This window comes from Mesocricetus auratus, unplaced genomic scaffold, assembly GCF_017639785.1.
Source record: "Mesocricetus auratus isolate SY011 unplaced genomic scaffold, BCM_Maur_2.0 Super-Scaffold_100676, whole genome shotgun sequence".
Lineage (NCBI taxonomy): Eukaryota > Metazoa > Chordata > Mammalia > Rodentia > Cricetidae > Mesocricetus > Mesocricetus auratus.
Window position 1 is genome coordinate 126970672 of NW_024429266.1, and position 25958 is coordinate 126996629.

A 25958-nucleotide genomic window follows, 5' to 3' on the forward strand; every position below is an offset into this window, starting at 1 on the left:
TAGCTCTGACTTAAGTAATTACCCCATAATTGTTAAACTAAGTATTTCTCTTACCAGAGAATAGTTCCGGGCTTCCTACCCCATGGCGTTACATCTTGACTCTTGTGTTTCTCCTTCCCAGAGTCCTCCTGGACTCCTAGTCCCACCTATCTAGATTCCTATTGGCCAGTAGTGCTTTATTGACATATACACAGGACTTCCCCAACAGTTGGGTGGGTAAATAAGGGGGGGAGGGATCAATAATATGATCAAAATACACTGAGTGAACTTCCCAAAGGACGAATTCAAAAATGTGAAACAGTAGGCCTTGTAGACACATGAGGGCTGGCACATATATGACCTCACGGAGCCTGCATGGGTCGGCACCAGATACGGTCCTGGACTTTAAAGTTAGCTCTTTTAAATCCAAGTGATTGGTGAGGTAATGGGAACACATGGAGAATAATGGGAGGAATAATGGAAAACTTCAGGCCTATTTTGAATTCCAACTAAAGTAACACCAGTCATTTCTACCCATGTTCTGTAGGCTTCTCCCATGGTCAGTCAATGCAGTTTTGCTGAGCATCTGGCCTTACTGCTATAAAGTGATAGGCTTATCAGAGAGCTTTACCCTCTATCTACACATAAACAGGGTTTTTTAATGATGACAGTAAAATGTAATGCAAAGAATATTGGGAGAAAATAACTGCTGACTGGATCACAGATGATAAACATAGATCTGTCTAGAGGACAGAATTAAGAAGAAATAAAGCCAGCATTCAAGGTGAGCTCGGTTATAACCACTGCACCCCAAATTCAGACCATCTTCCTTCCAAGTTCGAGCTTCTCCTGGCATGGCTTCCAAACAGACCGCTTTCCCACGTCCTGTTGCTTTCTCCATCCACCTATTGTGTACAAGTTGGGCCAGGGGTTTTCACTGATTCGTTTTCACTGATACTTTTTCCTCAGTACCAAAGCTAGCATCCAGTACAGAAGGGCTGTTGGTTATTACTTCAGGGACTGTTGAATTTCGCATTGACAAATAAAGTCTGTCATGGCTGTCGGATCGGCTATAGGAAAGTGAACCCCAAACAAAGATCCAAGGCAAGATGTCTGTCGGAGAAGAGACTTGGTCAAGTGTTCTAATATCAGGCAAAAGATGATCTTAGACTCTAAGAACATCATATCTCCTATAAAAATCAAACACCCAAGTGAACTTACACAGCAGGACCTTGAAACAAACAAACAACAACAAAAGTCCCAACAAAACACTGGTAACTGCAGTCTCAGGATAAGAAAACAAGAGCCTGAGTTTCCACACACAGACAGTGTGTGAGGAGGGGTGGGGGTAGGGTTCATTTAATCATTTCACAGTGTATACAGACATCAGAAGGCCACATATCCTAAACAACAGAAGCCATCACAACTTCATTATGTCACAAACCTAATTTTTATTGCATAATCTAATCAGTATTGGTGTACTTGTAGAACATGTCGCACGTGCTTATGTGTGTCACACACACACACACACACACACACACACACACACACACACACACACGCGCGCGCGCGAGCGATTAGAATCCAGAATCACTTCCTGTGACCTCCTCCTTGGCAACGCTCCTCAGATAGGCCCTCTCGTGGTGGTTCTGGGAAGTGACAGTCCACTGTATTGCCCTAGGCAAGTTACCCTGGGACTCTCTTCTGATGTCTTCATCTATAAAATGGGAATGGTGATAACAGGTTCCCGAGAGCACTACTGACAGCATTTATTTCTCAATCAATTTAAAGCCCTTAGCTCAGGCCCTTGTTTACAGTCTCCAAACAGTGTTATAATAACATTTCCATTAAACACAGCGCATGTGTTGGTCAAAAAACAGATCCTACATGAGTGAGGAATTTAGGAAAAAATGACTTTTTATCTTTAAAGCCAATCACAAAAATTCTCTTTGAGAGGAGTGTACTGATGAAACCACAGATATTATCGCCCTGCTACTTAGAAATTGTATGTATTCACAAAACTACAATACAGAGTTATTTTAGAGGACATTTGGACTTCAAATAAATGGATAGAACTATAAATTGTGTGGTCAAAAGCAGGCTTTTAAGTGTGCACCTTAAGTCAAGGTCAAATATGTTCTGTCACTGGGCTGTGTTTCATCTTAAACAGCTGCGGAACTTTTAACAGCGTCTGCCACATTCTTAAATGCCATGCTCACTGGGCAGATGGGATAACTGTGAAGCCAGCCTGTTTATCCCAATGGCGACAGAGTAACGCCAGGTTGAAGGGAATATGTCAAAAGCCTTTCACTTCCTATCAAAGACAAAGAAGACTGCTAGCTTTACTGGGTTCCAGCCTAGGACCCCACTTCTGCTGGGCAAGCGCCCACCCCTGGGCTGTAACACGGTCCTCTTGCCACTTCTTACTGTGAGAGTGGACATTGCTAGGTTTCCCAGGCTATGGACTCATTCTGCATCCCAATCTGGCTTTGAACTTGCCATCCTGCTGTTTTAGCACTCCAATTTGCTAAAAAGATTTTTTTTAATTTTTAAGGTGAATTGGCAAATTCAAGACCACGTTTCCCTTCTTGAATTGTTGGGACTCCTGCTATCATCTGTATAGCCAGATGGTGGCGCTGTGGTTCCATATGTTAAAATTTTAGTTTTAAATTGTTTCCAAGTCATAACGTTTTTAAAGACTAGCCTTTGAGGGTGGTGGGGGCGATTGTATGGCTTTAAACCTATTCTATTTTCCCATTAGTAACAGATAAACCGGGTGTTCACGCCCTTTAGAATGCCTGGATGATTGGTCCTTTAGGATCATCTATTTAAAACGATGCCTTTGTGAGTTACCTGTGCTTTACAGGGCCAATTCGAAGTCACACGTGCTTGCCTTTGGTTGGCCCTATCTTGCACTCTCATTTGCACTGTTGGCGTTATTGTCTTCTTTAATTCTGATATCCCCAGTGTAAAATGGGCTGCTTTCTGTCAGATCCACATAGTTTGCAACATCCCTCTTCATCTCTGGCCCCTGGTGTTACAGGTGAGGATCTGAGTTCTGAAGGCCCCATCAGAGTGTCACAGAGGCACGTGCCAAGTATTCAGGTTAGGGTTCAAGTCTGAGGGCAAAGAAATGCACCAGGGACGCGTGTTTGAAATAGACATAGAGACGGTTTGTTCAGAAAGGAAAAGCTTTCTTGAAAATAGGAGTGAGCCAGAGAGAAAAGCTGCAGGAGTAGAACACCACAAATCCCTTGATACATAGCATGGGTCTCTTCTGCATGTCGTATAGCTTGGGCTCTTCTTGAGCATGCTCAGTTTGTTGTATGAAGCTCAAGTGGTGAGGGGCACTTTTTTATTTTTTTGAGACAGAAGCTCACTATGTAGCTCTGTGGCTCTGGCTGTCCTTGAACTCACTACGTTGAACAGGCTGGCCTCTCAAACTCACAGAGATGCCCCCTGCCTCTGCCTCCCAGGTGCCAGGATAAAAGCATAAAAGCCATGTACTACCACACCCAGGGTCAACTGATTGCTTTATACTCTGATCTTGGTGTTGCTTTTTGCAGTACCCAGCACCTATCTTAACAGTGTACTAGCACAGCCAGCGCTTGGGAGGAAGAGGCAGGAGGATCAGGATTTTAAATCCAAACTTGGCTACGTGGTAAATTTGGAGCAAGCCTGTAGCATATGAGACACTGTCTCGAATCTCACAACCCTGAAATCAAGACATCCTGCATCAACACACCTGTAAGAATATCGTGTCCAGGCGAACACACTGCAGGTAGAAACTGAAGTCACCAAAGGAGTCATCACAAGAGGCCAGTTGCAAGGTTTGGTCTATGCAACAAGGTCACCTCTGAGCCCTTGTCCAGCCTTCCTCCTGGCCAAGCTGCCCCAGTGGTAGAGAACAGCCAGACTCAGGGTCATTTATAAGTGTCACAGCCAAGGTACCGCCTGTTCTAAATGGGGCTACATCTACCCCAAACAGCCCCTTCATGGCCTGTCCTTTAGGTCACACAGCCCCTCTCAGCTAGGTGAACTCTGAACCCTGCGTAGGGATTATAGCTTTAGCCCTTTGTATCCACTATGTACCAACCTCATCAAAAGCAGTTTCTTTTATAAAGGCTCGAATATGCATTGACTTTCACTATGTCAAGCAGGTTGGGGCAGTATTTTAATCATAATCTGGTTTCATGTCTCATATTTCTGAACTTGACTTATGAAAGGCAATGAACAAGGAAATGAAAGTGTGTTCTACACGCAGAGCTGAGCATCAGCTTGCTTTGGTGTGGAGAGAAGTCGCTGTGAATTTGCAGGAAGCCATTCCTAGCTCCTTGATATCGTACTTCCATCTTATAGCATGGGATATGCATAAATAACGTGTGGCTATCCTTTTAAAAGCTGCTGCTCTCAGAGAGTGCCTGATTCATCTTTCCTGAGTTCCATCTGCTAGGCAGTTTCCATCCCTCCTACACAGAGAGCAGATCTTGGATACGAGATATTGTTGTCCCACTTGTGCCTTTGGGAATTCCGTTCCATGACTCTCCGACCTCCATCTCTTTTAGTTATTTTTCAGACTCATAATATTGAGATGTCCCTACACACACTCACTTAAGAGGCCCCTTTCCAGGTTCCACCATGCCATCTATGCCTTTCCCAAGAGTCAGACATCAAAAAGATGGTTTTACCATCTCCTCCTGGTCATAAAGAACAAAAACAAAAAAGAGAAGGAAACTTTATTCTCTGTGTGACTGGTCCTCAGGACCTGGTTCTCCATTTGTGGTACATCACTCCCCTTCAGACTTAGGTCAAAAAGGAAAGATGTGGGTGAAACAGAAGAAATGACAAAAGGCCTTTTGTCACTTAAATAGCTATAATCCTAAACTAATGTGATATTTTCTTTGAAAGTGAACACTTTCTTATTTCTTCCCTGGGAAGCAAAATAAAATAGGATTTGCCTGACTGCAAACTTTCTCTAGGAAAGTTACTGACAAAATAGACAATAATGTATTTCTATCGTGAGAGTTTCTCCAAACTACAAAATCATACTCACAGCCGTGCTACCAGGGTGTCCCTACTCCGCAGCATAAATGATAGGTCGCTTTGAGATGGCAGGGGCAGTCTGCAGAGTTTTATTTCCAGGGAGACAGGGCAGGATTTGCTGCTATGCAGACTGAGTAATGTTGGAAGCCAACATCATGTCACATTTTGTGTGCACTTTCCAAAGATTAATCCAAGCGTTACAAATGGGACACAGACTGCCATTGTCCTGGGGACACTTTAATAACCCACACCTACAATATTCAACCTGTTGTTTGCACAGGGACAACTTTGGGACACAAAAACCCACCAGAACAACTCAGGGAAGGAGGCGCAGAGAGGCAGAGCCCCAGGCGCCAGCATCTCCGCATCTCATCCTTCATGGCAAATGAGTCTGTTCAAGGCTCATTTATGCTTGAGGATGGGGGTCGCCGCCAGCTTTCTTCAAAGCTTCTCAGGAAGCAGCGCTTGAATGTGCAGCTTACCCATCCACTCCCTCATTTGTGCAGCACTCTGGCAAGGTTTTCCAACTGCAGGTGATTTGTGCTTCATTTTGCATAAAACATCTCACGAGAAGTAACGGCGGTCCCCTTGGAGTAAATCTTGCCTTGTCTCTTGGATTGCTCTCCTCACCCCCTCCCCCTCCTTAGCGTGCTCACATCTGTTGTTCTATGATATTCTTCATGAATGGGAGGCTCGCAAGAAAGCCACAGGATCAGAGGACTAAGCGCCAGATGAGAGGAACTCACAGTTGCTGTCTCTAATCCATCATCTTCAAGTCCTTGCATAGAACACTCAAGATCACACCCGTTCTTACCTTCACCAACTACTCACTGATGGTCTTGCAGGTCAGAAGGCTACCAGCCCCAGGTTGAGGCTCAGGCAGCAGTAATCTGCTTTTCACAGGAGAGGGTTTTGTTGTTGTTTGTTTGTTTGTATCATGAACAGAAATGTTTGGAAAGTCACAGTTGTGATTATTTAATTTTAGAAATATGAAAAGGCATCATAAGCATAACTTGTTTCTTTTCATAAAACATCACTGCCATAATAGATAATAGCTGGACTCTAAAAGGTGGGAAAACCCAAAACCCAACGAAGAAAAATAAGATAACCCTAGAAAATCCCAGTAAGAAACAAAGTACTTACAGAAAGATGCTTAGGTAATTCACTTATATTTTAACTTTGTGTATTCAAAAAGGAACCAATACAAATCACTTCACTTTTGTTTTTTAAATATGTGTCTAGGTATGTGTGTGTGTGTGTGTGCGTGCGTGCATGTGTGTGTGTGTGTGTGTGTGTGCGCGCACGTGCGCGTGTGCAACCAGCATGTGGAGATCAGAGGACAACCTTCAGAAGCTAATCCTCTTCTTCCACCATAAGGGTTCCTGGAATTGAACTCAGGCTTGGTGGCAAGCACCTTTATCCACAGAGTAATCTGACTGGCCCTTAATTTATACTTTAATGACAAGCTCCCAATATAAGAGACAGAAAACATAACAGTACACACACATTTTGCTAAAGGGCACACTCCTACAATTTAAACTCAAGCTTGGTGCTGACTTAAATTAGATCAATATATTCATCATGGTAGAACAGCCCACATTTACTCTAGTGCTCAGTAAATAAAAATCTCTTCATTCAGTATTGTGTCCTGGACATAATTTTTTTTTAGTTGGAATGCAGTTGCCTGTGTGACAGGTGTCTGTCTGTTTGCTGCCCTGTGTTCCTACAGTTCCTACCTAAGTGGCCATTTCTATGGACCTACCTGGTGTCTGAAAGGGCCAAGGTCCCTTTAGGAACTCCAAATCAGGCCAGGCCTGCATTTAGTCTGTGTGTGTGTGTGTGTGTGTGTGTGTGTGTGTGTGTGTGTGTGTGTGCGTGTGTGTTTAGCTGTTTCTAGAATTTGGTATTGAACATAGGATTGCTGGAGAGATGCCAGAGAGAAACTGGGAGCATTTGGAAGGAAACGTGAGAAACATTTTCCTTAAAAGCAAATAAAACAAAATGGCCGGAGAAGTTACTGGTTTAGGCATATGGCGCTTGATGAAAGGCGGCAGAGGGAAGGTTACAGATTTCCACAGGGATGATCTGGGGACCCCGGGCTGCCCAAATGCTCTTATTTTCACTAAAGAGCCAGAAGCAGCAAGACCATTAGAGTTGAAAGCAACAGCATCTCACCAGCCTGGGACAATAACCAGCTCACTGAGGCACTAGTATGGATTCCATGCAAAGACAAGGCCTACATCAATGGCTGTGTGTAAAAGTTCAGCACCCTGGCCCAAATGCAGTGGGTCAGCACATGTGTGGGAAGTTAAAAACAAGCTACAGTAAGGAGCAGCAGTGAGTTTTACATGCACATCTCAATCGACATTGGAGACAGTTAAGAATGACATAATATGGAGCATGTGTGCACCCACTAAGTGCTAGGGCACACACTGTGTGCTATCACCACACTTTGCCTTTAGGAACCCTCATCCTAGCAGAATTGCTGTGATATAAATTACCAACAATATGGGTACCTCTTTCCTAAATATGTTTCAAAGCTTTTCTACAGCTCAGGGACTTCAGTCTTTTGATAACCATTCAATTATCACTTCCTGGAGCAGCAATTCTCAACCGGTGGGTTAGACACCTTCGGAGGTAAAATGACTTCTAAAGATTGAACAAACTTAGGGACTGCCTAAGACCACTGGAAAACACAGATATTTACATTATGATTCATAACAGTAACAAAATTACAGTTACGAAGTCGCAGCAAAAATAATATTATGGTTGGGGTCACCACATGAGGAACAGTATTAAAGGATTGCAGCATTAGGAAGGTTGAGAACAGCTGTTCTGGACTGAGGCTGAAGACCTGGGCTTACTCACGCAGCCAGCGTGTGTTCCGTACTGCTACTGTGGAAGTCTGCTAGACTGGAAACGTAAGTGACGTAGCTTCCTCTTATTGCATCCCAAGAGTAGGAAACGGTGAGGAAGACAAGCAGATGGGGAAAGGAAACGAGCAGTGACCACCTCACCTTGAGAACACACAGCAGTTTAAAGACTAGCTCCCCATCTCTCACTCATTCACTCGTTTCTGCTTTCCCAGATTTGCTAGTGCCTGCCTCACGGTGGTGGTGTGCGGTGTGTCTGGAAAGATGCTTATAAATCCTTGCCATAAATAAGATATTGCAATGTGGCGATCAAAACACAACAGCGTTTGGATTGCTCCTACAGCTTTGATGCTGACTGGTCCAGTCATAAACCCCCAAGACTGTCTCCTTATTATAGAACAAAGATTGGAAACAATGTGTCCCTGGAGTCCTGAAAAAGAGGCACGACTCAAGAGTCATACATCCTCGTTTTGTTTGGTTTGTTTGTTTATCTCTAGACAATACTCAGTCCAATTTACTGGGGTTCAAGGATGGTGATTAAAAACAAAAAGCAGAAAATATTGAATTGAGTTAGTAGCATTAAAGAATAAACAGAAACAAAGCTTTGAAGAATAGTCAGTAACTACAATTTCAAATAATTCAATTATTGCATAACTCTAATCCCTAAAATATACGTGTTTGTTTGATAAAACTTAATCAGTAAAGTGATCATTTTATACTAGCAAGCTATGTCTTATCTCAATTGTGACCTCCAACTCCTTTTGTAATTAAATGTTTAATATAAAACATTAAATTCAAGAATTTTATTTCTAATCCAACTGCTATTATTAAGAGGAAAAAATATCTGACTACATTCATAGGTGTCTTTTCTTCCTAAGGAATTCCTATTGTCATAGTTATAGCTACAATACTTTACTGTTGTTAGTGAAGTTTTCACTGTGTAGTTCTGGCTGGCCTGGAACTCATAGGTCTGCAGACCAAGCTGACTTTGAACTCATTTATCCATCTGCTTCTGCCTCCCAAGAGCTGGGATTAAAGGTGTATGCCACCATACCCTGTGAAGGCTGTAATAATTTTTAGTGGGACAACAAGGAAATCTCATTTTAGCTATTGGTAAAGTGAGATACTTGTAGACCTGAAAGTCATCAGTCCATTTCAAAACCCTGAGTATATCTTGAATTTTCTACATTTTTAAAATAGGAACACCTGGTTTGTGTTAGAATATAGATCAGGTGTTGTTCTTTTATATCCATATATGCCAACCCACTATGAAATCTTGTAGGTTGAAGATAGCACCCCAGCAGGAAAGAGGGTAATGGGAAATAAAGAGCAAACCCAAAGCAAGATGAGTTTCTGGTACAGCTACACAATCCACTTTGGACCAGAGTGGTGCTGAAAGCAGCAGTCCTCCCTGACCTGGGAGCCCTGACACAGCCTCTTCACAAGCCAGACTTTCCCTGGTGTTTATGAACCAGGATGGGAAGCATGAGTTGACCAAGTCAGCCATTGCCACACTGAAGAGCACTAGAACATTGCAGGGAATGAGGTGTGCCTGTACACCTGACCGAATGCAAGTTCAAACATGTCTAAAACATCTAATTTCAGAAATCGTGTGTGATCTTGAGGAAAGAAATGGGATGAATTCATGACTCTGCCGAGACAAGAGTGGCATTCTTGTCCCCTCTCTGTGCCTATGCCCTTAAGAATTTCTCAGGTGACACTGCTGTCAGAGGTTTTTTGTATGTGGTAAAGGATGCTCACCCTAGGATTGATCTGCTAGCGGTAACTTGGCAGCATACTGGTGGCAGCCGGATGTCCTGTAGTCAAGAAGGAAGTATGCAGTCATTTTGCTGTGGGCGTGTGTGTCAATTGGTTACAAAATTTATTCCATATTTTTTCTAAAACCACCTATTCTGCCTATATTTGAAAAATTGTATCATCTCCACTTTCTTTATCCATATATATGTATGTGTGTGTATATATGTACATATACGCATATTTATATCAGTGTTCAAAAAGCATGACAATCATCTGGTTGGTTGATTTGTCACCTAAGTGTGACATAAGTTGAGAATCCAGAATGAACGCAGCATTGCCGTTAAAATTATTTCTCCAGTCATTTCCAGCCACGTCACAAGCACAGAATACTCATTAGTGGGCAGTGGGCTTAAGAAACTGAATCCGAAGCAGTTGAAAGTAAATATTTACTGGTAAATTTGCACTTTTCCACAGATCAACTTTTCAGCAATGACAACTTTTCCAGTGGTGGCTGGCAGGAGGATGAGCTCAGTGTCCTTCGTTAACAAAGTGTCCGTCATACACAGTGGTTTTCCAAGTCAGTCAAGTTAGAAAATGGCCAAATTTCTGCCAGGCTTGCATTCATTTCTGATTATTTTGTTTGTTTTTAACAACAAGTTTCTTTTAAATACCTGGGGAAAGTTAAAGGTAACTATTATTTAAAGTTTAGTTTTACTTGGAAGTTTTAGGCTGGATACATTTGTGTGTGTGTGTTTGTGTGTGTGTGTACAAACTTAAGTTGCACAATTTTCCCTTATTTTCTGTTTTGTTTTGTTCTTTTGATTTTCAGTTCCAAGTTCTAATTCAGTGACATAGTCCTGAAAGATTTGTCACATAAAATATATGTGAGTAAACACGGGTGTCTTAAGAAGAATGTAACACTTTTATTAAACGTTTTTAACTTCTAGAGTAGACACGTTGCTTGCGGATGTGAAGTGATTAATGCCTGCTGCTCTCAGTCTCTCTATAAATGATGTAGACAGTGTGCCTAACCGTAGCCCTGCCATACTCACGTGTCATCCCTCTCACCTTTGTGCATAGCAGATGAAGAGTTAAAGCACTGCACTCTCTTACATGATTTTTGGTAGAAAATCGTCAGGAGAAGTAGACGACCCAGGACCCACACACAGGGACACCACAGATCTCACACGTATTGACACTGCAGCAGCAGTAAAGCAGAAATCTATTTATTTATACTTTCAGGAGAAATTCAGTTGAATTTGTGGGTGTATAATGAATACAGACACATGTTAGATTCCCACCATAGGGCAGCCAGGTGAAACACTTGACACATCTGTACTTTGCACTTATACTATGGAGCTTTTACCCCTTTAAAGTCACAGTTGGGGAAGACACTGAGCATTGCTGGTTTTGGAGAGAGAAAAAGTTCTGCTTTGGACTGCAGGGATAGCTATTGTACAGTAGCCTCTCAGTTGCATGCTGATGTTTCCGATTCCTGGCAAGGACTCTTTGCTGAAGGGCGTGCCCTGCAGAACATCAAAAGAACCAAGTTCTACAAAAGAAAAAAGAAACTCAAGTAGGCTTGAACATACAAAGACAGGGAGAAAGAGATGAGAAAGGGGCCAGGCAGAGTGTTGAATACAAAATGAGTTCAACCAACCCCAGGAGCTCATCACTTACATTTATCTTGCTCTGGGAGAGGGGCGTCAAACCAGTCCTGACATAAACCACCCACTGCCATTGACTTTGACTCGATGTGTGAGTGCCTGTGTGTCAGTATTTACATGTGTGTGTAAAAGTGAGGGAGAGACAACTGTACACAGAATAAAAACAACAAAAACGTCTCATAGTGATCACTATTACCTCACAAGAGTTAATAAGAAAACTCTTAAAAGTACAGACTCCCCCTCCAAAACAATACAGAGAAACCTTGTCTGGTAAAAACCAAAAAAAAAAAAGTACAGACTCCCAAGTGAATGAGTTTAGTGTTTACATCTAAATCTTGTAATTGTGCACTGCTTTAACATCTTTGCTATAGCATTTAAATTCCATGCCTGCACTTACCAAGCCTGTGAGATTTGCAGCTTATAATTGCAGTGTTTTATGTGTGCTTAATATGTTTCAAGGCAAAACTGATGATTACTTCTCTGCAAAAAGTTATATTTTATAGGATAAATATGAAACATGAGTATTTTCTACTATAAATGGTCTAGAAACTAAAGCAACAAGGCCAATATTTCTTTATGCTAACTTCGGTTTGAGAAGGAATGCCCCCAAATTCTGACTGGGCAGACACTTTAAAATCATGTCCTGATGATCAGTTTCCTGTGCATGTATCACTGTCCTGTTAGGATGATAGTCCTGAATGTCAGAACACATTTTCAGAGCCAGAAAGCACAAAGCCAAGCCTGACTGTGTTGCAATTCTCCAATGAAATGAATAGCTTTTAAATTGTGCATTGAAGGTAAGTCAATATTGAACAAAAAGAGATGAACTTGCAGAGAGAAACAACAGAAGAAGCACATTTAGAATTGCTGTGCAATTGTTTTGCCAAGAATGATTGTTATAGTTAGTATGTTAATGTGTTCAAATATTGCCCAATGTCCAAAAAGTTATAATCTAAAATACCAATGAACAATTTAAAGAGTATATACATACATGCTTCCATTGCTGTTTGCTTTTACTGTGTTTTGTGACCTTATTTGATTTTATGACACTGTTTTTACTTATTATCTCTTCACTAGAGGTATATCTACGTTATAATATTGCTACTCTTTCATATTATTTTTGTTCATCAGAATTAGATGTTCAAACTAAAAGTTTCACATAAAAGATCACAAGCACATGTAGGTGAGTATGTCAAGCTTCTGAATGGACTGTGCCAACAAGCACTGTCCAATAATCTTGTTTAAACAAAGTGCTTCATTCAGCCAGCAGACTCCAGTAAAAGCATAATCCACAGTCCTGTTGAGATGGATTCCAACATTGAAGCCTTAAGTAATTATCATTGTCTTTGGAAGATTGTTCTCTGGTTTTTTCTCCTTCAATTTTTCTTAAACATGAAACAATAATTTCAGATGATTTAGAATCTGGTCCTCATTGCATTCAAGTCTAATGCTGTAGCACATGCAGAACATAAACATAAAACTGTAATCTCCTGAGATAAAGAGGAACCAAGATGATAATGAAGAACCTGTGCTTCCAGGAGCTGCATACTGACAGTCAGGTCCACTTCTTTCCTCTTCAAAGCTAGTCCTTATCAAACACACACCATGACAATTCACTGTGTGGTAGTGTGCGATTACAATTGTTTTATATACTTTTTCTGATTAGCATTTAAATACCACAAAGTCTGAAACAACACTGAATTTAAAAAACTAAATAGGAAAGGCCAATAGAAGACTTTCCCAAAAGATAAACACAAAAGCAGCATTAGAAGTTCAACAGTGAGCCGGGCGGTGGTAGCACACGCCTTTAATCCCAGCACTCGGGAGGCAGAGGCAGGCGGATCTCTGTGAGTTCGAGGCCGGGCTGGACCGACAGCCTCCAAAACAATACAGAGAAACCCTGTCTCGTAAAAACCAAAAAAAAAAAAAAAGTTAAACAGTTAGAGCTCTATCCCAAGAGTTCCTGAATTGTTTCTGACTGCACAGGAATTACATCTTCACTGAGTTAGGACAAAGAAGAAAAGCAGATGCCAGCCTTTGTGTGACCCCCAAATCAGAGAGGTACATGGATTGCTTTGGAAGTGTTGGGAAGCCTAAGATATTCTGCACAGTCCCCTGAGCAGCACTGCGCTCTTAGCAAGCAGAGACATGCCTTCATGCAGCCAGACCTTGGTTTGGGTGTGCTTGTAGTAGACATTTTCATCTTCTTGTTGTTTTCTGTCTTCACAGAGGCAGGATGTCCTCCATGTGACTAGGAATGGCTATGTGCCAAGTGATATGTTATTATTCCATTTGGAAAGCTAATCATTTCCTAAGTCAAACTTGAAGCTTATTTTGGGGTGCTCATCTTTCCCAAAGACGCAAAAACCTTAATATTCTCAAAGAATCTCATGTCATAATGTTCCTACCACTTAAAAAGAAATTACCTGTGTATTAACTGGAGCTAAGATCATAGTCTCTGGAGGTGAGTAGGACTGGCTGCCACCCTGACTCCCACTTCATAGTGGTGTAGGCTTGAGGTAATTTTATAAGTCACTAACATTTTCTCATCATCAAAATAAAAATGATAATCATAATCATCTCCTGGACCGTGATGAATAAACAAGATTAAATACTAAACCAAGTGCTGTGTGAAATCATGTCTAAACACTCCATAGACTATAACTATTGTCATTAAAGCCATTTTCAACTCATGCTTCTCCAACCATAAATAGATAACAATTCATCTAACATTTGTATTTTTTGTTCTTCTGTCCTAACACCTTGTATTTGGTTCTAGGTCTTTGTTGCTTCACAGTGAGATTCCTTAAACAGTATCAAGTGATCCTGATTTATCTTTATTTTAGGATAGATTATATATTACAATCATATTATGTTTTTCATAATTAGAACTTCAACATATCTGTTCACTTCCATTTCAAATCTTCTGAAGAGATGGCTCAACAATTAAGGGTGCATACACAATTTTCTTCCTTGCAGGTTTTTTCTATCAATATTTACCTGGCCAGCAAAGACTTACCAGGACCCACTATGCTCCAGATATTATAAGTACAAACATACTAGTTTCCAAGAATATAAAAGTAAGAAAAACACTACTCTGCTATCACAATCACAGATAATAGTCAAGCAGCCCATGATAACACACTGGCGATGAATGCTAGTAGACGTAGAGAACAAATAACTCAGAACTGTAACACTCTGGTCTGATGTATAAAGGCCTCGAGATAAATATATTAGCAATACATTTGGCATTTTGCAATATACCAAAACATTGTCTTCACCCTCCTTCCAGTTTCTAGGAGCTTAAGGGCCCAACAAGTTTGTGTACTCTTCGTTAATTAAGATATACCCTCAACCTTTCAAAATTCTAAAACACCAATGAAGCACGTGCTACCACTTCCTTGATTTTCTCTTCTGTTATTCCAATATTTTATCTTCCTCTCTGTAATAACTGCATCCATTAATGTACACTGCTTACCTCAATACTTAGAAGGAATCAGCATATATTGAATTAAATATCTTAATGCTTAATATCGTGTATGATAAAACTATCGCCCTAACTAGGTCAAAAACCTATTTAAAGGAAAAACTTATGCCTTGCACACATTTCCTATTTTCCAAGGTATTTACCTTAATTTAGATACAATGTATAAATAAATAATAGTTTCTCAACCTGTTCAATTTTTATAGAGAAAATGTATTAAAGAAATAAAATAATCCAGGTGGTGGTGGTGCACGCCTTTAAAACCAGCACTCGGAGGCAGAGGCGGGTGGATCTCTGTGAGTTCAAGACCAGTCTGGTCTACAAGAGCTAGTTCCAGGACAGCCTCCAAAGCCACCGAGAAACCCTGTCTCAAAAAACAAACAAAAAAAGAAATAAAATAAGCATTTCCCATTAGTTGCTACTCTATCCAAACTGTGTTCAGTGCAGCACCGTTCTACAAGTTGTCAAGAAGAAATACCCTAAGACTTACCCCAGGTCTGGAGGACTGTCTCAGTGGTAAACTCTGGTTCAGCGTTCATGAGGCCAAAGTCCCACTTCCAGAACCATAGAACAAAACAACAGTCTCATATCACAAACACAGTTAAACAAGATTACTTAAGATCAGTATTCCCCAGCCCTACTTATTGACAAAAATCTAACATCTCTTTATTTTATTTTGATTTTTCAAGTTCGTGCTCAGGAGCTTTCTAGTTAATTATGGTATCTTCTGACATTTTAGGGCTGGTTTCCACACTGAGCTCAATAAAATAATTTGCATTGCTAAAATAACTGGATATTTAATTCAATTAACTTCTAAGGGCTACCTTTCTACTAACATAATTAGAAGCACTTCCTTTTTTCTAAATTGCGTCAGATGAGCAAAGGTTTTGCTAAGCATGAGACCTGGGTACAAGCTTTCACAACAAAGATACAGTCAGGAGTAACCGACTGCTACTGAGGCTGGCTGAAATCAAGATATATGATTTGTGCCCATGTCCAAGACTCCTACTGTGGCTTTAAATTTTTATAATCAAGATATTTAATGGCTGGCATATAAGACATGTGTCTTGGGATTCAAGAAATAGGAAATTTACTAAATTATAAGCAGAAACATAGTGAATGGTGAATAGAAACACAGTGGATCTTTTGAATAAAAATTCCATCTATTCTCAGAATCAGGGTACCTCCACAAGGTCATTACTAAGATGACTATGAAGACAAATGGGCAGAATAGTTGACGTAGATCACTAATAAGATCAAGTTGAATGCACAAGTATTTCATGATCCTATTAGTCACCCAAGAGAAATACAGCCCTTTAACCAAATACAATTAAATTACAGCTATAAGTCCAAAACTTAATAGCCATATACAAAGTGTCAACTGAACCACAGAAAATAACTCTTTGTATTTTAAAAAATTCCTTCAAAACTCATTCCATAAATTAAGTAGAATTCATTCCTCATTTGTTCTCAAATGCCTTTCTATCAGAGAGAAAGAGAGATAGTCAAAGGAATCTATAAAAACATTTATAGTCATTTATGGAGATAGCTTACTTCATCCTTTATAGTTATGCCTATTCCTAATCTTTAGGAAAACTTTATAAAGCAAATTATTTTTTATTGTGATTTAATTAAAGGTAAGCAATAAAAACTCTTTAGGCAAAATAAATTCTTATTAGCATTTTTATGTAAACAACTGTTTCATTTTTGTGCCTCCCAAATGAGATTTAGAAGTAGTCCGAAGGTAGCGTATTTAAAACAGTACATATGAAACTTGGGCTACAGGTGTTATTGTAACATGACATTATGTTTTACATTTCCTATGGTTTGACTTCTTTTCATGTAATGTCTTTTGTTTGGTACTAATTATAATTGTTGATATCTCCTAATCATCAAAATAATTGTGGAGATGGTAAACTTAGCAACATAGAATTTCTGTCATTTGGGTTTTAATGATATAAATATGTAACATGATTTTTAACATATAAACATTTAAATTGTGTATTGATGTTCTTTGAAAGGTAGCAGAAGTGAAAAGACCACTTGTACCAACACAAGGATGCTTCCAAATTCCTGTTAACACAGATTTGTCACTAAACACATACAATTTGAAACAGCTAAATGTGATGAAAACAAAGTAATTAGCACTAAATGAAAATCTTAAAATTTTCTTTTCAGGGAAAAAAGAAATAGGAAAATCACTGAACCATACATACAAATGAGTAGGCTAAAAACTGAACAATACAAAATTTGGTTGGTTACAATTGGGGTAAGATTTACGTATTTACATTTATTATTAATTATTAATACTATGCTATTTTTCTACTACTATGATAAATACACAAAATAATTTATGGAGGAAAGAGTCTACTTCATCTTACAACTTACAGTCCATTGGAAAGAGAAATCAGGGAAGGAACTCAAGGCAGAAGCCTGGAGGCAGGAAATAATGCTGGTACCATGTCTTGCTCCTTGTGACTCACTCAGCTTTCTTTCTTGCATAACCCAGGATGACCTGCCCAGGGGTGGCATCACCCACAGTAGGGTGGACCCTCCCACATCAATCATTTATCAAAAAAAAAGTTCCACAAACATTCTCACATGCCAAACTGATGGAGGCATTTTCTTCCCAGGCCACTGCTTGAGTCAAGTTGATTAAAGAACTAATCAGTACATGCTCTACAGCTTATGCAAAGTCTAAAACTAATCACTAACAGTTAATCTATGAGATTCAAAATCTGAGAAATCGGGCACCAGGATGCCATGTGTGACTGGGCATCAAGACCAGCACTGGTGAAGCATATTATTCACTTTCCATGTAAGGCCGTGCTGTTTATCTATCTTCTGGTGATGGTACCCCAAGCCTGATGTTACCCCAAAGCTATGCTAATCTCAACTTGGCCAAACTCCAAAGTGCTCCCTGAAACAGGTTGTGTAGAATCAGCAGCTAATACACTCTGCCTCCTGGTGGCTTCCTGGGGTCCAAGAAACCCATGAAGCCATAATTTAAAAGTTTAGAAGGGCTGGCATCACACTTCTCCTTGTTCTTAGTGGACATTCAAAGTGGAGTCTTATAAATTGTGACAAGATGTTCAAAGCTATTCCTTGTCAAGCTTCAGCCTTGATGTGACTCTCTGCTTTGTTTTCTCACAGGCTCCAGCCCTGCAAAACGAAACTGCAATATCTGAAAGAAGCAATGCTTGGCCATTAAGGCCATGTTTGAAACTTGGCGGTAATACCTGGAAAAACCAGGCATCCAGCCATGGCCTGCACCAGTCTTCACAACTAGGAAGGCCTCTTGATGACCCATAACCTCTACCAGTCCTGGAGCTATTGAACCCTTACCCACCTCTTGATTTCAGGACTCATTTGATCCTGAGTACCACAAACTGGTGAGCTGATATACTGTCTCCTAAACTTAAAATTCTTCTTCCATTCAAGAAGCTGTCTTCACCAGACCGTAACACGTGCTACACTTCCCCCATCGAAGAGAAGCAGAGGATTGCTGCTTACAGCTACAGGTCTTAAGTCTAGCCTGGGCCAGCCCATTAGCCTGGGAACAATGATCCTTAGTCATCGTGGGCTGTTTGCCTATGTGTCTTGGTCAAGAGCATTCACACCAAGGTCCAAGTCTGAATCACAGCAGTGTTGTCCCCTTGTCCCCAGCTTCCACTTGGTCAAGATTCACCTGGGTCCTCAGACTTGTGACGTCCAGGATACAGGGAGATGTGAAGGACCAAGGAGAATGAATGTGCCTTGGCAAACTTAACCAGACAAAAATAGAGCCCTTTCCAACTCTCACTGAATCAGATGCAACTGTGATTATTTTTTGTCAGAGATTCCTCTCCATGTCACTAAAATAATACCATATTCATATTTACTACAAGCCTAATTTTCTCCATGTTAAAAGACATTACCTTGACTTGGAGACCAAAATGTGTATGTTTTACATGGATTCTTGATTAATGGAGAACCTCTAACTTGAATTCATAAAAGTAGATTTTTTTTCACTGTAAACAAGGGTTACTTGGATGCTCTTCTCTACCTTAAGTTTGCAGTGCTGGCATATGTTGCCCTACCACCGAGACAACTGGGTTTCCCCAAGGTCTATTCCATGCAAGCAATCTCTTGCCAACAAAATTTGAAAGCAGTTTATGAGCATGCAAAAACTTTTGAAAGGATGTAGCACTGCATTGAATTCTGGGAATACAATGAGTGAGTCATGTACTTGATCTGAGAAGTTTACAATCCAATGAGGAGGTCAAGTAAGTTAACCCAATAAGTGCTATAGCAGCTCAATGATAGCCATGAGACTTGCACCTCTGCTCCTTGACCCCAGGGAGCCCAGGATAACTTGTAGACTATCTTCTAATATTGAGAGTTGAAAGCCAACTTGCAGACATTCCATTCCTTTGGATCCCATGCAAGTAGTGATCTAGAGGTCTCTCGTCACTGAAGCATTAGTTCTAAACCACCTGACTTATAAACAAGTTATATGTTTACTTACAAAGCACTTTTCCTAGTCTGTAATCCAACTGAAAACTCTCCTGCAATAGCTTACAGGTAAAAAGCAGACTTTGAAGTCAGAAGACATGGTACCAGGTTTGGGTCCTGCTATGTGCTATGATGGAGGGCAAATCACGTACACTCTGTGGTCTTTGATGTCTATCTTTGACAGGTAAAAAATAATACTGTTCCTACCTCACAAAGTTGTTGTGAGATGTGAGCCTGTATGTGAAGCACCTTGTGAACTGTCACCATAATTTCTTGATCCTTACTACCAGATACAATACCAGCATTTGTCACAAGGACATACTCTTACCCAGCCTTTTTCCTGCACAATGGAATGGTACAAAGAAGATCAAGTTTCAAGGTCATTTCTTCCTGAATATCTGGTTTCAACAGGGAAATGCTAACGTTTTCCAGGATGACAAAGGTACTGTATAAGAAGCAAAGCCAGGATCCTACGGCCACATAGACACTCCACCATTACCACACAGCTACAAGGGACCTGCCAGTCTCCTTCAAAGAAGGTTTTCCCTAAGGCTTATAGAAGAGAATTTATCTTTGGTTCCAGAAAATCAGTCACTGTGGTAGTTATTTGTATCACCTTGGCTACCGCTACCCAAGGACTCACCAGCCTCTCTAATGGAGCACAGGGCTCCCCAAATAAATGAGGGTTTCTTCAAAAGGGACATTAACACAGACAAATAAATTACAAGCTGTCCACGACTGCCTGATCTATTACAATTGGACTAGTGGGGGAAATGTCTAGATATTAATTAAAGAATGTGATCACATGTTTCTTCTTTTATCTTTTTATCCCTTGCATCAACTTAGCTTTTAGCATTATAGTTTTTACTTGTCTACTCTCTGTCCAACAGACTGAGAATAAAATTTGTTCCTGATAACAAGTCTTAGATATCCCATTTATACACACACACACACACACACACACACACACACACACTCCCAAACACAAGCACATGAACATACACACAAATAGGTACAAGTGCATGTGCACGTACACACACACACACACACACACACACACACACAGGCACAGGCACAGATGTATTTAAACATATGTCTGTACACCCAGGCACATACACACACATATCACTTAATATCCTAAAGCCAAGGAACAGGGAGAAAGGCCACCATTTTCTTGTCTATATGCATGGCCGAGCCTGACTAGACTTTACTGATGATGATTTAACAAGGACACTGGAATAGCTGATCTGATTTGAGTTCAGTGTCACCGAACATGTCCTAATCCACCCCAGGATAAAACCCTGACTCCATTTCAGTCTTATGTAGAAGTTTAGGTAGAAGTCACGAGCTGATGGAACCACTGACACCCAACAATCCTTTATCAAAGGGAGAACTTCCCCTCGAACTCCATGAGCTTCTCCCAAGCTCAGAATGTAGTTCCATATTCCCCCAAAACAGCTTAAATTTTCTACCAGTGTCATGTGGGTCAACAGAACAATGGTTATATTCCAAAAGATCTGACTGAATTGTGACCTAGAAGAGTCACAAACCCCAAACAGAAAACTTTCCATTGTCCTCATTTCCTCAAGATCCTAGAGTAAGGAAGCAAAGTTATGGGTTTAAAAAAATCCATTCAGTGTTGATCTCAGTTTTCAATTGCTTTAATGTAGAATAAGAAATAATCCATAATCCCCTGTGTGTGGTTAACTAACCAAATATGACATCCAGTAGGTTGAAAAGTCCGTAAGACATTGACACTGCAGTTTCAGTACCTAAAACAAGTTGAAAAGTTAAAACAATGTCTTCTTTTACAGTTCATAATCACCACTTGCTTTGGGAAGAAAGCCAGGCAGTCTCAAAGCAGCAGCCACCCAAGGTCAGAGGCACTGGGCCAAAGGACCCAGCAAAGAACAGACCCGAGCCAAGGAGGGAAAGCTGTTACTGGAATGGCAGTCCATGCTTGTGGAACAAGATGTTCCACAGGTCAGGGGGCTGAGGAAGAGCAGACAGAACAAAGCAGGGAGGCAAATTAAGATGTTGTAACAGGTATCAGGATGATGAAAACTAGGCAAAAGATGCATCATCCGCATAGTATTTGTCTCATAGTAGCCTTTCTTGTGACTTCTAGGATTATGTCATAGTTCCTTTCTATGAATTAAAGTCCTCGGTATAACTGATGTTGCTTAACATAGCCAATTCAGAACAGAAAACATTTCCTCATCCCTGGCATAGACAATTTTTTTTTTACATCCTGGCTGATATAATTTTCTTTTACAGAGATTTTTAATTTGTTCATAAATCTTTAATGTTATTTTATCAATAAAATTTTGTCAATAAAAATTTCCCTGGTTGAACGCCAATTCCTTTATTAAAGTATTAAAACTCAGAAACGAAAAGCAGCCATGATGATTTCTCATTGGCCCGCCCTTGCATTCTGTAGGCTATGGGAGGGAGAAGGTGTTCAGACCCAGCTGAGATTGAAACAGTTACAGTGAAAACACCAGGAGAGGGTAAGCATAGGGAACTTCCAGAGAGAGCAATGCACAACAAGCATTCCAGATGAACTGCAATCTGCAAATTGCACCTCACTTCCAAAAGTCAGAGGCGTTTGCCCCAACAGGGTGCAGAAATGGCCCGGTGAGAAAGAGACAGACATATGGGATAGAAAAAACATAATGAAGGCAACATTTTGCAGGAAGGAGCAGCTAAGCAGAGCCCGTAGCTGGCAAGAGTACCATCCTTTTCAGGGAATTCATGTTAGAGGGTTCCAGCAGCAGATGGAACGCAGCCAGTAGCCACAGTGATGAGAAGGGGCAGTTCCTGCAACACGTGTCTGAATTCTGTGTGGTTTGAAGCTAAGGACTCACTACTTCTTGTTAAAGGCCTTGCAGTTTTTTAAATTAATCTAACTGCACCTGGTAAGGCTTGCAAACGTGTGAATGGATTGCAGACTTTGGGTTAAGAATAAAGAAACATAATCTACAGAGCAGCATCTGGGACATAGACAGCAACAGCCTCTGTAGTATGAGACATGGGAGTCACCAGGAGAAGGAAACTGTTCTGTGTCCTGTCCAATGTGCTGTACAGAGAACCATGCTTACTCTGATGGCTTAATAAGTGGCAACTCTTTTTTGATCTTGGTGTGTGTTCAGTCTTCTCTCCTGAACGCTCTCATAGTCTCCATAAAGTCCAGGATGCATGCAGACATATTTAGTGAGCAGAGGACCTGTAAGTATTAGAATTGGAGAAATCCTAAATGATAATAACCAAAAAATATTCTTAAATATGAAACTAAATGGTCAGCCACTCTTTGCTGAATACAATTCATTTTAGAGTAAATATCCTTGAAATTTTATTGGCAAAAATTATCCCAACAAAATGAACTTCATCTCCCTTTCAATAGTCTCTAGTGTAAATATAATACTAACTTTTTCACAATCATTTTGTTCATAAATAAAATATTTGTGTACTGAAAGTTGGCACATTTTTCTTCTTTTTTTTTAACTAGATCAAACTTTGGCAGCAAGTAAAATCTTCAAAGGTACTAAAACAAGATCCTGAACATATTTGTCTCTATTTATTTCACATTCCAACTGTATTCCAGATACAAATGGGCAAAACAGTGAGCAAAGTCATGTTTACACTCTGGGGTCAGAGTGTAAATACACAACAAATATGTATTTACTAGCAGAGACAAATCCCTGAGAAAGGGAAAAAGCTTCAATGACAATATATGACAAAGAAGCTGGACTCAGCCTGGAGTGTTTTGGGGAAGAAATAGGATTGAGTTAAAGTGTAAACTGTGAGCAGAAGTTTGGGGGATCAAGTGACAGTGTAGAGAATGTTTTAGATGTGGGGCCAGAAAGGCTTTTCTGAAAACTGAAGTGCTAATAGAACTCCAGGTGACTGGAGACTTGAAAGCAAGATTAGCGGAGGAGGTGAATAGTAGAAGTGGGTGGGAACCAAACCACAGCCTTAGAGACCCTGCGAAGGAGCTGGGTCTTGGTTGCACCACGACAAAACTGCCAGGGAAGACTTGGCATGAGCCATCTTACTCGGCTGTAGTCCTTTGTATGCTCCCATCTTAAATTTATCTTTGGTTGGTGTCTGTTAATCTCAATTGTGAACCAAATGGGATCTGGAGTCTCTAGGAGAGAAACCCCTGGGTACCTGGGTATGCCGCAGGTCATTTCCAGGGAGGTTTAACTGAAGAAAGAGGTCCACCCTGAATGTGGGCAGTACCACGGGGGCAGACATGCTATATCAGCTTCCTGACTGCAGAGGAACCAGCTGCCTCATGTACCTGCCGCCACATCTTTCCCACTATGGTGGACTGCAACCCTTCAGACTGTCACACAAAATAAACCTCTTCTCTCTTAAGCTGCCTCTTGTCATGTATTTAATACGAGTGATGAGAAAAGCAACTGGCATGGCTGGTTTTCTTTTTTATGCTTTCAATGTGCCTCCATAGAACACCATAAACGCCATGTACAACTGACAATGGAACAGACACTGTATTCCTCACTCTCCTAGATACAGGAGGATCAGAAGTTCAACATCATCATTGGGTGGAAAAGAATATAAAGCACTTTGGGATATGCATTCACATGGTACCAAGGATTTTGTTTATTCAGCTTTGTCATGGGCATAATCCGTACAAAGTTTCTATCTTTAAAGCAGATTTTAAACATCTTCCCAATGCTACCAGGTAAAGATATTTTGAAAGCTTTGTTGAGAGGAAATGAAAGTGTCATTACTATTTGGCACCCCACAATGAACAAAGATTCAATTTAGAATGGAGAGAGTGGATAAAGAAAACTCACAGATACAGAAATACCCACAATTTGCCACTGGCTGATAGGAACTGTGATTGGAATTCATCCTCCTGCCTTCTGATTCTCAGCACCTTCCAGCAGCTAGACATCTGAGGGGCAGCAGGGCAGTCAGTGACCACCTGCACGGTTCCTGTAGATGGAAGAAGTTCCCATGTCTGCTACCTCAGTTACACTCGCTCATCTGTTTCTATTTTGGAAAATCTAATTGACAACTTACTGTCTTGTAGTCATTCTCGTTGTCCTGTGTATTTTTCCCTTTTCTGTCCTTTTTTCGGTCATCCAAGTTATGTTTGAGGAAGACATCTAAGTGCTGGATCTGAATCACTTAGCTGACACTTTCTTACAGTTTTCATTTGCATTTTGAGATTGAATCTTCTTCCCATCCTCATGGACCATTTCTATTGTTACTTCATGAATTACCTGTTTTCATGCTTGCCTGTGCTTCTATCAGGAATTGCTCTCTTATAGCATTTATAGTACTTTACATTTACAGCATTTATATTAATTCACAATGTGTAAGATTCTTCATTTATTTTGAGACAGTGTCTCATATATCCCAGGCTGATCTGAACTCACGATCCTTGGGCTTCTGCCTCCCAGATGCTACAACTCACAGACTCAGAAAAGCTAAGCAACAAGGAGGGCTCAAGGTGGGAAATGCATAAATCTCACTGTGAAGGGGAAGTAGAATGGACATTGCCAATGGACAGGAAGAGGGGGCTGGAAGGAGAATCGGGGATGAGAACAGGAGGGATCAGGTACATGGAGGATGGAGAGAGAGAGTATTGGGAAAGATAAATGGAATGGGCTGGGGGAAACATTCTTGGGATGAGGTAGAAGTCTAGAGCAATGTAAACTCTCAGGAATCTATGAAGGTGACCCTAGCTAAGACTCCAAGCAATAGAGGATACAGAGCCTGAACTAGCCATCTCCTGAACCAAGCAAGACTTCTAGTGGAGGGACTGGAACACCAACAAGCCACAAACCCTTTAACCTACAATTCATCCTTTCTACAAGATGTGCTGGGGTACAGATGGCACAGAAATTGTGGTGGTGACAAACAAATGACTGACCCAGCTGGAGAACCCTACCCTGAGAGGGAGCTCAGCGCTGAGAACCAAGACCCAGATGTGGGATACCCCAGAGACCTGGGATAGAACCAAACACAACTGGAAGGTGGGCGGGGGAGCCAATGAAATGATTCCTAATAATAATCTGTGATTCTCATAGATTGGTGCCTAGTCCAACTGTCATCAGAGAGACTTCATCCAGTAACTCATGGAAACAAATGCAGAGACCCACGGCCAAACATTAGGCAGAGCTAAGGGACTCCTACTGAAGAAAAAGAGGAAGGATTGTAAGAGCCAGAGGTGTCAAGGACACCACAAGTAAACCCACAGAACCAACTAACCTGGACTCATAGGAACCCAGAGACTGAACTGACAACCAGGGAGACTGCATGGGACTAACCTAGGCCTTCTGCATATATGTTACAGTTGTGTAATGTGATCTTCTTGTGAGGCTCCTAACAGTGAGATCAGGGGCTGTCACTGACTCTGATGTCTGCTTTTGGAACCCTTCCCTCCTACTGTGGTGCCTCATCCAGCATTAATAGAAGAGAAGGAGCCTCATCTTACTGAAATTTGGTATACCTTTGCTGGCTGATATCCATGGGAGACCTACCTGTATCTGAAGAGAAACAGTGGAAGAGTGGTTTGCTTGGGGTAGACAGAAGGTATGATGAGAAACTGGGGAAGAGGAGAGGGAAGGGTAACTTTGGTTGGGATGTAAAAACAAAACATAAAAATGTATTGTTTAAAAAACA

At 40.8% G+C, this 25958-nt stretch overlaps 1 protein-coding gene across 1 annotated transcript in view; it reads left to right on the top strand.

Moving 5' to 3' along the window:
• The window catches only part of Grid2 (glutamate ionotropic receptor delta type subunit 2), a 1423232-nt gene extending 1402951 nt beyond the window's left edge, over positions 1-20281 (top strand). Inside the window, exon 16 of the mRNA XM_040738819.1 lies at positions 17958-20281. Within this exon, the coding sequence (XP_040594753.1) occupies positions 17958-18116 (159 nt within the window). The 3' untranslated portion in view covers positions 18117-20281. The remainder of the gene's footprint in view (positions 1-17957) is intronic.
• Positions 20282-25958: the final 5677 nt, after the last annotated feature.